The sequence below is a fragment of the Triturus cristatus genome, chromosome 5_2, assembly GCF_964204655.1.
Source record: "Triturus cristatus chromosome 5_2, aTriCri1.1, whole genome shotgun sequence".
In the NCBI taxonomy this organism is placed as follows: Eukaryota; Metazoa; Chordata; class Amphibia; order Caudata; family Salamandridae; genus Triturus; species Triturus cristatus.
This window is the reverse complement of record NC_140588.1, coordinates 891,152,938-891,165,185: the sequence shown is the minus strand read 5'-3', so window position 1 is coordinate 891,165,185 and position 12,248 is coordinate 891,152,938. Positions and strand designations below refer to the sequence as shown.

At 47.4% G+C, this 12,248-nt stretch overlaps 1 protein-coding gene across 1 annotated transcript in view; it reads left to right on the top strand.

The window, feature by feature from the left end:
* NRK (Nik related kinase) overlaps window positions 1-12,248 on the top strand; it is a 1,057,838-nt gene that overhangs the window by 591,339 nt on the left and 454,251 nt on the right. The window contains exon 11 of the mRNA XM_085608036.1: window positions 6,802-6,874. Coding sequence (XP_085464162.1) covers window positions 6,802-6,874 — 73 coding nt within the window. The remainder of the gene's footprint in view (window positions 1-6,801; window positions 6,875-12,248) is intronic.

The window sequence follows — 12,248 nt, the reverse complement described above, 5'->3', positions numbered from 1 at the left end:
CGGAACGCCCCCCCCTGTGTTGAAACGCCCATGTGAAACCTGATGCAGGTTTCACGTGGCGCAGGGCTTTACACCGTGACGCATCTCCATAGATGCGTCACGATGTAAATGGGGCGCAACGTGGGGCAGGGTTTACGCCACCGCTGCGTCACAAAAGTGACGCAACGGCGGCGTAAAAGGGGCGCAAGTCCCACATAAATCGGCCCCTATATACTTTGCTCTGACCAATGTTGTTTTATAGAGAATGACAGTTGTTTTCAGGTTCGCAGTACTTACAAATGATTATAGGCAAAAATAAATAGTGCTCTGTAAAATTATCCCCTAATATGGGAAGAGCTACATCATCTTTGTCCTATTCCTTATTTTATCTGACATGAGGCGGTACCTATGTGCAAACAAGCAATGGCAAAGGGGAGAGGATGTGGTCTGACGTTTAGATTGCCGACTTTTGAGTTGGGAAACCAGGGTTCGAGCCTCGGGGTCGTGTCCACAACCTGTGATTCTGGGCAAATCACTTAATCTCCCCGTGCCTACCAAAAATAAAATGACTGTGCCCTTATGTAACGCAACCGGTGCTCATGTAAAGCAGGCCGTAGCGGACACCGGGCAATCCCCTGTTGCGCCGCACAGGTGTGGGCCGGTTTTGGGCCCCTGGGGGCCGTTTTTGTTACAGGGTCGTTCTTGCAGCATAGCTGCAAAATCGGCCCAGTAACAAAATCGGCCGAAAACCGGCCCTGGCACAGAGCGCGGCCGCACCCGAGGGAGCCGGCCGAGCACTTTGCTAGGGCCGGTTGTGGTTCCCAGTCCGGTCCTGATGTAAAGCGCCCCAATACCTGTGGGTCGAGTTTGCGCTATATAAATCTGCAACAAAAAAAAGAAGACACTAGCTTTGCCTACGTTATACACAGAAGTACTTCAATGGTTGGTGAGTCTGTGAGTGTAGTTGTGTGGGTGAATGTAAGACTGAATCAAAGATGGATGAATGACTTTGTTACTACATGGATAATTTATGTGTGAGTGCATGTATTCCTTAAAAAGTGAGCTGAGAAAGGGCAAGCTACTTTCTTCTGTACACAAATCATTAAATTGTTTCCCACCCATGGATCATGTTATTCCTCATTTTCTCACCAGACATATGTTTATTTCAGCCAGTTTCCTTCCTACCCCAGCAAATCGCTTTCCCCGCTTACTATTTCCTCTTCTTACCCTACTACCAACAATCTTTACAGCACTCATCAACATGGACAGATTAGCCTCAGTTGCAATGTCTTGAATCTCAGATGCCCACTCTCCATAAGCATTTCTCCTGCATCCTCATTCCCATTATCTACACGCCAGGAGAATACACATGACCATGATAAAAGTTGTGCCATGTAACAACAAATCTTTTTGAGGCGCGCAATCATCTTTGTTGATGACCTTTTTTTGAAGGCGCCAGTCATCTGTCTAGTCCTGTGCACTAAAGCCTGCACACACAGCTGATGTCAGTGTTAGCACATTATCTCAAGATGGTTCATGTCTGAACATTTCCCAAACTATTCAAACCTTTAAGTGCACAGTTTAGCCTGATGTTTTAAACATCCTTATGATTCTTTTGTGAGCTGGGCTGCATGATGCATCCCGAAATGTATGTTTTTTAAATACAGCTTGTTACCTACCACATTGTTGCCATGTAGAACTGTGAATTAAAAAAGCTATTACCAGCCAAGGATTACCAACCCGGGAAGACGCATGAACAGAATTGACCTTGCCAGAATTCAGACTTATGATTGGATTGCCATAGAACATGTTAGTCATAACATGTTAGTCACAACTCCTTAACTCGCCATTTTAGTAGTCAATCAATCAATCAGTATTTGTACAGTGCTGCTAATCACACGTGAGGGTATCCAGGTGCTAGATAATAGATTGCAGGGCTCAGTCGAAAAGCCAGGACACGAGTGTCTTTCTGAATTACTCCAGCAATGGTGATGTCCGGAGGTGGAGGGGAAGGCCGTTCCAGGACTTGGAAACAAGGTAGGAGAAGAAATGGAGTCCACTGTGGCCTCGGTGGATGCACTGTGTCTGTGCAAGGGAGGCAGAGTGAAAATCTCTGGATGGTTGGTGGAAGTTCAGGCGGTGGTTTATGTATGCTGGTCCTAGGTCCTGGAGGGCTTCATAGGCGTGTATCAATATTTCGTTTCAGCATCTTCAGTGGAGGTTCCTGAAGTGTGGGGTGATGCGGGTCAGTTTGGGCAGATTGAGAATGAGTCTGGCTGCTGAGTACTGTATCGTCTGGAGTCTTCTTGTGGGTTCTTTGGTGTCCTGCATACAGTGCGCTTCTGTAGTCCAGCTGGCTGGTGACTAGGGCTTGAGTGGCGGTTTCCTTGCGCCGATGGGCAGCCATTTAAAGATTCTTAAGAGCAGGCAGAGAGTGTGGAGGCAGGCAGAGGAGACTGCGTTGATCTGTGATTTCATTGTGAGTTTGCTGTCCAGGATGATGCTGAGGTAGCGGGCGTGGTCTGTTAATGTGTGAGTTAATGTGTGAGTGGATCCAAGGAGAGGCATTGTCACTGTTGAGCTTCAGACAGTTGGTCTTCATCCAGTCGGCATAATTCTTCATGCAGATCTGGAAGTTAATCGTCATGGTGGCAGGGTCTGCTGAGAGTGAAAGGATGAACTGGGTGTTGTCGGTGTAGGATATCATGTTGAGATTTTGGGGTCTGACAATTTTGGCTAAAGGTGTCATGTAGGTGTTGACAAGGGTGGGGCTGAAGAATGAACCTTGAGAGACGCCACAGATGGTGCTCTTGGGTTCTGAGGCGAAGGGAGGTAGGCGGATTTTCTAAGTTCGCCCCATGTGGAACGCTGTGATCCATCTGAGGGCGTCTCCCTGGATCCTGATGTTGTGCAGTCTCTCCATGAGTGTGTGGTGAGATATGGTGTCAGATACTGCAGAGAGGTTGAGGAGGATCAGGGCCGCCGTTTCTTTCCTGTCAAGGAGGGTGCGGATGTCAACAGTGGCAGTGATCAGGTCAATATCGGTGTTGTGGTTGGCGAATTAACCAGATTGAGAGGCGTTGAGAAGGTTGTTTCTCTCCAGGTGTTCGTGAACTGCTGCTTGATGGCCTTCTCGAGGACTTTGATGGGAAAAGGGAGCAGCGAGATGGGGTGGTAGTTCTGGAGTTCGCTGGAGTCAATGGAGGGTTTCTTAAAGAGGGGTATGACTTCTGAGTGTTTTGATTCATCAGGAAAGGTGGCTGTGAAGATAGATGCGTTGAGGATGGTGCTGAGATGGTGGCTGGTATCCTTGCCTCCGAGGTTGAAGAGACAGTGGGGGCAGGGGTCCATGGGTTCTCCTGAGTGGATGGAGTTCATAATGCCTGTGGTGTTCTGTGTATTGAGGCTATCCCATGCGCTAAGTGGCTGGTCGGGGGTGGCATCCGTTGGAGTGAGGAGGCTGTGGAGGTCGGTGGGTTGGAACTCACAGTTCCTGTAGATGGCAGATACCTTGTTGTGGAAATGGCGCAGAGCATTGCAGAGTTCCTGTGAAGGGGAGGTCATGTTCTCGGTAGCAGGAGAACTCTTTGATGATGCTGAAGAGGTCCTTAGTGTGGTTGGCACTTGCTTCTAGGCGGTTTGTTACAACATCTTTTTTTTGCATCTATGAGGCATTGGTGGTAATTGTTGAGGGCTGATTTGAAGGTGGCGTGGTCTATGGTGTCTCTGCTGGTGTGTCATCTCTCCAGTTGTTTGCAGTTGCATTTCATTGCCCTGAGTTCTGATGTGTACCAGCTGGCTTGGTTGCTGAATCTGTAGGTCTTGGCTGGTTTGATGGGGGCAACAAGTCAGTGTCATTGGTCATCCAGCTGGTGAAGTTCTGCACTGCCTGTTCCAGGTTCTGCATTACCTATACCAGGTTGGTTGTGGGGTCAGGCTGGTTGGTGTTGATGTCATCTGGCCATAGGTATGTGTCCCTTTGTTTCAGCGGTGGAAGGACGCATTGGGGGGCCTGGTGGTTGTGCAAGGTGATCCTACAATGGTGAAGTGGGTGATGGTGTGGTCGGTCCAGGTGAGTTCTGTGACATGGCTGTATTTGACTCTGCCACTGGCTGTGAAGATTGGGTCAAGAGTGTGTCCTGTGCTGTGTATGGGCTTGGTGACCAGCTGGGTGAGGCCAAGGTTGCCTGAGCATTCTAGGAGGTTGGCAGAGTTTGTGTCTGTGGGGTCATCCAGGTACAATTTGAGGTTTGCGAGGAAGATGTAGTGCTTGGTCTCGATGGCTAGTGGGGCGATGAAGTCAGTGACAATGTCGCAGAAGCTGGTGCGTGGTCCTGGGTGTTTGTAGGTGAGGGTGACTCTGATGGTTGTTCTGTCGTTGGTGTGGAGTTGGAAGCTGAGGTGTTCCATGATCAGTGTGGTGTTATCATCAGTGGTGGTGCAGCAGATTGTTTCTTTGTTGGTGATGGCGATGCTGTGTTCGTTGGTGCGGTCCTGGTGTATCATCTTAAAGTTGTAGGGTATTGCGGTGATGATTTTGTGGGTGGAGCCAGGTCTCTGTGATGAGGATCACACAGTAGACAAGAGTGGTTATGGTATCTCAGACTTCAGTGGCGTGTTTGTGGAGAGTTTGGGCATTGAGCAGGAGTCACTAGAGGGGTTTCAGGGTGGTAGAGGTCAGCAAAGTGGGACTGGTGTGGGTTTCCATGAAGGTGGCAGGTCCTGAATTGCAGGTGAAGAGACAGCTGCAGCAGGCGAATAGTCCTACCGTTGCTTGAGGAGATGTGATGCAGCATTCATTGTGGTGGTTTCTGGGGTCCAGGTCTCGAAGTCCCGCTGCGGAGTATCTGTTGGTGTGACTGCCAGGGTTCCTAGCGCTTGGCGCGATCCAAGCACGGACAGGTACAGATGGACTTGGCTTTGGTGCTGTGGCCTCTATTAAGTAGGTCCTGGGAGGGAGGCAGGTCGTTGGGTGGCAGAAAGTGGGTGGCGAGGCAGACAAGTTTGCAGTACAGCAGGAAGGAAACAGCACAGAGTAAAAATTAAACACAATTAATAAGTAATTAAACAAACATAAAAATAAACCTCAGGCAATCAGCAAGGACGAGCTGAAATAATACACGAATAACTAAACAGGAACAAAGGGCTATTCTAGTCAGGCAGCAGCATACCAATCAAGCAGATTCACGGCATAAAGCGGCGGGCGGGGAAGAGAGTGAGGTGAGCGCACACTCTGCACACAGCATCAACACAGGGCAGACACAGACCTGTTGACTGGAAGCATGGGGGAGCCAGCATAGGACCTGAGTCTGAAAGCTCTTGCCAGTTCGGAAATATTTCAGAGGATATGGACTCTCTCCAGCTTTTTATAAAAACAGGTCTCTTTTTAACATTGCTCTTCTAGCTTACCAAGCCAGCCATGTTCTATCCGACCCATGTCTAGAGCTCCCTAAATGTTGGGAGCAGCAAACCATCTACTTCATTTCAGGTGCCCTGTTAAAATATGTCACAGAAACCAGCCGAAGAAATACCATTTCCTGATCCAACATTTGTTTAGTGCAGTGGGGAATAAAAGGAGAAATGATACTTGAAACTTTCGAAGTTCCCAGGTAGGTTGGTAGGTAAGACAGCAAGTTTATTTGGACAATTGTCCATAAAACATTCTAAAACACTATTGACAATTAAAATCATTAAAAACACCCCATCCTAATTACCCAACACACCCTACCCACTACAGTTCTTCATTAAAATTCTGTTTACCAGACTGTAAAAATCGCGCAGTTCCAACAGCCACATCTAAATAACGCATTTCTGTTAACAGCTCCACAGCTTTCCACCAATGGAGAAGATCATGTTTAAAAAACAGTGGTCTTAAAAATGAAATTCGATTTGCAAGATAAAAAATACGGTCCATTAATATACGCAGTATAGTTCATTTAACTTTCAGAGGGCAGGGGCTGTAGAGATGACTATTATCCTGGACCCTAGGCAGGATAAATGAATTGGATGACATCCCACACTAGCCCTCAGTATTTCATTTCGCAAGCCTGGGTCTGGTAACTGTGATAAATAAGGAAAAACAGTGTCCTGGCCCAGAGTGGGGATTGAGAAGCTGATGGATGGTTTCTTACTAAGATAAGATAGATCATTCAATTCAGACACCAAGGCGACAGATTCTTTCAACATATGCTTGCCTGGGAAGGGGGACCAAGATGTAATCGTACCACTGTTTGAATAAAGGTTCCTAAGAGTAATTATTCAATTTTGTACAACCTTTGCCCACATTCATTCACTACATTAAATCTCTTCCCAGTACAATTTGGAGACTTCAGTCACCTCACCATTCTCCAGGAATGAATTAAAATATCTTAGGGCCTGAATAAAGTGCTCAGTATTCCCATTCGTTGCACAGGTGGGACCTGCACAAAATGGCCAGTGCAAAAACCATGAGCACAATTTACTGCCAGCCTATGCGCTGAGTGTGAAAAATGGGCCTAACTTACCATAGCACACAAATTGATGTGGAATGTCCTTGTGAAATCAGTTCAAACCTTTTTATAGTACATCTAAATATGTTATGCTTTCTTCTTACTAATTTATTTTGTACTAATTGTATTTAAAAAAAAGTTAAAGTATTTGTTGAGTGGAGCAGTGTTCAGGTGCCTTGACACATGTCCTGCTTAAAAAAAGTGAAAGAAAATAAGTGAATCAGTTTCATGGTTTTCATTTAAAATTATTTTTGCGCGGTCACTTCTAATCTGTGCTATAGCTATGCAATGCGTTTACTTTACATTAAAATGTTCTGCCTTGATTTTACAATAGATGAAACAGGCTACGAGTACAGTGGAAGTGAGGAAGAGGAAGATGAGCTGCATGAAGATGAAGGAGAACCAAGGTAAAGAGGGGGGATTTCTGAAAACAATCCAGCTATACTTGTTACCGAATATTCACTGCAAGATGGACCTACATTTTAACATCAATATAAACAGAATATGAATGAGATGCAACAGGAGTTCTATTTACCTAGCGGGAATATAACACATAACACCGGGCCGGACAGGCTGGACAGGCTGGACAGGCTGGACAGGCCTTTTAATCCTCCGGGTATTTCCCTGGTGGGCTGGGGCTAATGGAGGCCAGTTTTGAAAGTCCAGGGCCGCTTCCAGAGCCTCTGTCCCTTTCCCCAGTTCCCTTGTAGCAGGCTTGAGGCTTCAAGAGAGAGTGAAAGGGAGGGAGAAGATAGACAGAAAGCGATAAGAGATGAAGAAGAGAGAGGAGAAAGAATATGCATGGATGAAAAAAAGAGGATAGCACGAGGAGACGAAGGCTGGTTTGAGCATTTTTGCCATAGTTGCTTTTGTTTCCCAAGTCCGGCCATGACAAAACCGCACACTAACACAAAAGTGATAATCACATAATAGTTTTGAAGTAAGACAGTTGCATCTTGGTAATGATGGAGCTGTCATGCAATGATTGACAGCTAGAAAGAAGCAGAAACACCCTCCGGAGTATGGAACATTGTGCATGTTGTATAGCTGTTCTCTGCCCGTGGATATTTCCAGCATGCCTCGCAACCCTGAATATGGGTTAGTTATCTGCCAACTTTAGTTATGAGTCCCACCCATTGCTTTTGGCCTTTTAGTGTAAAGGACGCACTTTTGAAGATTAGAAAGTATTAAGAAACAAAACCACATGACTGGCAAGTGCCATGGAACTCTTTAAACTCGAGTAGGGCCAAAGAGCTAGCACGTGCATTTGCTGCCAGCTATGATACGTATAATCAATCAATAAATCAGGGGTTTATATAGCGCGCTACTCACCCGTGAGGGTCTCAAGGCGCTGGGGTGGGGGGAGCGGCTCCGGGTCAGTTGAAGAAACAGGTCTTGAGGTCCTTCCTGAACGTGTGCATGTGGGGAGCGTCTGATGTTCAAGGGGAGCTTGTTCCAGGTTTTTGCTGCAATGTAAGAGAAAGCTCTCCTGCCGGTTCTCTTTCTGCGGATGCGGGGAACCTCTGCCAGGGCGAGGTCGGTGGAGCGGAGGTTCCTCTTGGGTATGTGGAAGGACAGTCTCCCATTGAGGTAATTAGGTCTGATGTTGTTGAGGGATTTGTAAGCGTGGGTGAGGAGTTTGAAGGTGACCCTCTTTTCGACGGGGAGCCAGTGGAGGCTTCGTATGTGTTGGGTCATGTGCTCATGGAACGGAGTCCCGAGGATGAGTCTGGCAGTGACTTTCTGGAAGGTTTGTAGTTTGCGTAGAAGAGTTTTGTTGATTCCGGTGTAGAGGGAGTTTCCGTAGTCCAGTCTGCTGGTTATGAGTGCGTGGGTGACAGTTCTTCTCCAGTCGGGGAGATCCATTTGAAGATCTTGCGGCGGATGCAGAGGCAGTTGAAACTGGTGGAGGCCACAGCGTTGATCTGATGGTTCATGGAGAGGGAGGAGTCCAGGATGATGCTGAGGTTCCGAGCGTGGTCTGTAGGGGTGGGTGGGCTCCCAAGGGCATGTGGCCACCAGGTGTTGTCCCAGGCGTTGGTGAGAGGACAGAGGATGAGGATCTCCGTTTTCTCCGTTTTCTCTGAGTTTAGCTTCAGGCAGCTGCCCTTCATCCAGGCTGGGTTTAACTATATATACAAAAATAGGAGTGCACCCCTAATCCTTATAACAATAGCTTCATCCAGGCTGCCACATTCTTCATTCCTTCCTGGTGGTGTTGAACGTGAAATGGACGCAGTAGTGGTCGATCCAGGGGGTTGGGTAGTGTGACTGAAGCGGATGTTAGTCCCTCCTGCGAAGATGGGGTCGAGGGTGTGGCCCGCTCTGTGGGTGGACGTGTTGACGAGCTGCTTCATTACAAGGTTGTCAAGGTTGTCATGGAGAGTGGTCGTGGTCGTTGCCGTTGTTGGGGTGGAAATTCAGGTCTCCGAGTAGAATGTAGTCCGTAGAGGTGATGTCATAGGGTTCGGCGATGGTGGTTGCATGGTGAGTGCAGGGTCCAGGCAGTCGGTAGATGAGGGGGTCGCGTAGCGTGGTCCTGGGGCTAGTCTGGATCTGGAAGTGGAGGTGGTCTGTGTTGGAGTGGGGGGTCGCTCAGGCTGGATGTGGAGAGTCGGAGGGGGGTCTTGTGTGGAATGGCGAGTCCACCTCCTGGGCGGTGTAGTCAGTCTTTTCTCTGGATCTTGTAGCCGTCGGGGATGCAGTCGCGATGTCGGGGCCGGAGGTGGCGTTAGTCCAGGTTTCCGTGAAGAATGTGACATCGGATGAGAGGGTGTCAATCAGGTCCCAGATCTCTACGGCATGTCGGTGCAGGGAGCGCACATTGAGAAGGATGCAAGCCAGGGTATGGGTGGTGCGTGCATCGGACGTGCCTTCGGCGGTCATGGGAGCTTTGTCGAAGGTGTTGTTCCAGGAGGTTGTTCCTGCTGTTGGGAGCTGGTAAAGAGACGCAACTACAAGAAGCGTGACACATCCGCAACTGTTTCCAATGCTTCGCCGAATAAACCGACTCAGCGTCTGCCTGCGACTGGAGAAATTGCTGCAATTCGAATCCCGTCAGAAAGGATTCTTTTGAGATGGGGGGGAAAAGGGTGAGAGAAGAGGTCAGAGGGGGAGGAGAAAAAGGGTGAAATTGGGAAGAGGGTGGTAAAATGTTTGATTTGATAGTGGTGATCTTGTCAAAGAAATAATCATTAAGAGACTGTGGAATTGATGTTTACAGGATTTGCTTGTTTGACTTACAACTAAGTCCCAAGTACAGTGCACTGTGTGTGCCCAGGGCCTGTAAGTCAAATGGTGCTAGTGGGCCTGCAGCACTGCTTGTGCCACCCACACAAGCAGCCTTGCAAAAGGTTCGCAGACCTGCCACTGCAGTGTATGTGCGCAGTTTGGTACACAGGCCCTGCTGTGCAGCTGCAAGAATCAACACATCGTGGGACCATGGCTGGAGAAACCAAAGCAGTGGCGTTTCCACCACTGCATCGAGAACCAAGGCATCCCCGATCCCCAAGCATTGCACAGGGGTGCCAAATCTACAAGGACACTGGGGCCGCAGTAAGAAACCGACACATCACCTCCCCTGCGTGGCAGTAAGGAACCGACGCATCACCTCCCATGGAGTAAGGAACTGACTTATCCCCTTCCCTGCACATAAGGAACCGAAGCATCACCTCCCCTGAGGCTTTTGTGTGTGATTGTGACGCATCTAAGGTACTTTGTGTTGAAAGTGTTGCATCTATAGTTTGCAATGAACACAACTGTTTTTACCTTCTGAAGATTACATTTTGATTACTGTATTGTGGATTTTTTTTGTTTTGGTCTTCTTTGGTTTAGATAAAGATTACATATGTTTCTAAACTGGTGTGGTGTCCATTTGTAGTGTTTATATTGTATTACTGTATGTGTGCACAAATGCTTTACACACTGCCTCTGAGATAAGCCTGTCTGCTCGTGCCAAGCTACCAAGGGGGTGAGTGGGGTTATTTTAGAGGTGTATCCCCTTACCCTGACTTGGAAGTAGGGTCCCTACTTAGATAAAGGTGCAAACCCTTGCCAACTAGAGACCCCCATTTCTAACAGGGAGCACACTGACAGTGAACCACCTTTTATGTGGCCCACTGGCAGTGCGCCTCCTAAAAGCTTCTTTGCCTTTGTGCCCACGTCAGTAATAAGGCGCAGGTGCAGAGTCAAAGCTATTCCCTCATTTGCATGGGGCCACGCCTGTATGCAAATGAGGGAACGTCCTCTGATGATAGCGCGGACGCTTTATGTGCACCAGGGCTTTCGGTATTACGGAAGGGGATGCACAAGCGTCTGCAGCCCTGTCTTTAATACCAAACTCCACCGAGGGTGCACAAACTGGGCGCAAACGTAATACGACCCCTGACATATTCACCTCTCAGCTCAGCTGAATATATATGACAGGCCAGCTTGCATGCTCATGATCCAGCTATGTTGAGATAGTACAGAGCTCAGGAGAAGCATTCAAGTCTCTTGATTCATGAGCTATCATGTTGAGGATGCTGTCATGCGGCGAGCATCAGTTGACGGGGCTAGGGTGCTGCTAATATGTATCACGCATGCCCAAAAGATACCAGTGCTCTGGTTTCAGCTGGTCTGCGATTCACACACCCTGTTCCAAGGAGAGTCCTAGCCAAGCGTTATATCTCCGTTAGCTGATTTTCTATTATTTGCAGTCGCAGTTCCTATTTGGATTGCCACCTAGGGCACCTCAGTTTTGTGTATACTCAATGCACATTTCTAAGGCCGGCTCTGTATAACTGAGTAGCATGCACAATGTATTGCTCTAGCCCTAGTACTCTGTAGAGGTGCTATAGTTAAGGCAAGCACTGCACTGAACTAGCACCTATTCCAGGCAGGATGAGCTTGTGGAAGAAGTTGGGGAGAGCAAGAAAGTTGCCGAATTTTATGTCAGATTATTGAGTACAGAAATATCAACATGCTAAAATATTTTTGCCACAATATCGATAACCAGAATATCATAAGGAGACGTTTATTTTGCTAAGGAAAATGTACTATTCTTAACTCCACATTTATGTACCCTGGACATATATCTATATATATTGACAAGGTACATATATGTGGAGTTAAATGTACTAAGCCTATACTTACCTATATATACTTGCCTTCGTTACACTCTTTTAAATATTCTTGCCACACGGAATTTGCTTATCTATATTTGAAACTCGTGTTTCTGGTAGTAAACAAGTGCCTAGAAGGGCCTGTTTAAGTATTCAAGTCCTATTCAGTAACTTTACTCCCATGAGGAAGGGCGAAGATGCTTGCTGTTTTGACAGACTTGGCCACAGGTATACCTTCTAGGTTACAGACTAGAGACATTAAAAAACACATTTTTACACCAGGACTGCAGATCTGGCAACTATGCAGCCAAAATGATCAAGGAAAGAGGCGATAAATGTCAAAGGCATGGCAGGTGATTTTCTTGCCACCGATGTGTTGCATCTGCCACCCATGAACTTCCAGTTCAGTTGAGGACAGAACTTCATGACCAGCCCAACATTGATCTTCTCATGAAGAAGAAAAGTATGTCTACAGAGCGCAACTCATGGTAATCTGCCCGGCATAACTCACTGTAGAGTCACTGACACCCTAGATGAAATTCTGGCCGCAGTTTTCCCAGAAAGATAGTCAGATACTGGTGATGTAAGCAAGTCACTGAAAACATACAAACCCTTAATCTAGTTCCCCCACATGTTAGCAAAGGAATCTACTGTGGTGGTACGATGAAGCTGCTAACCT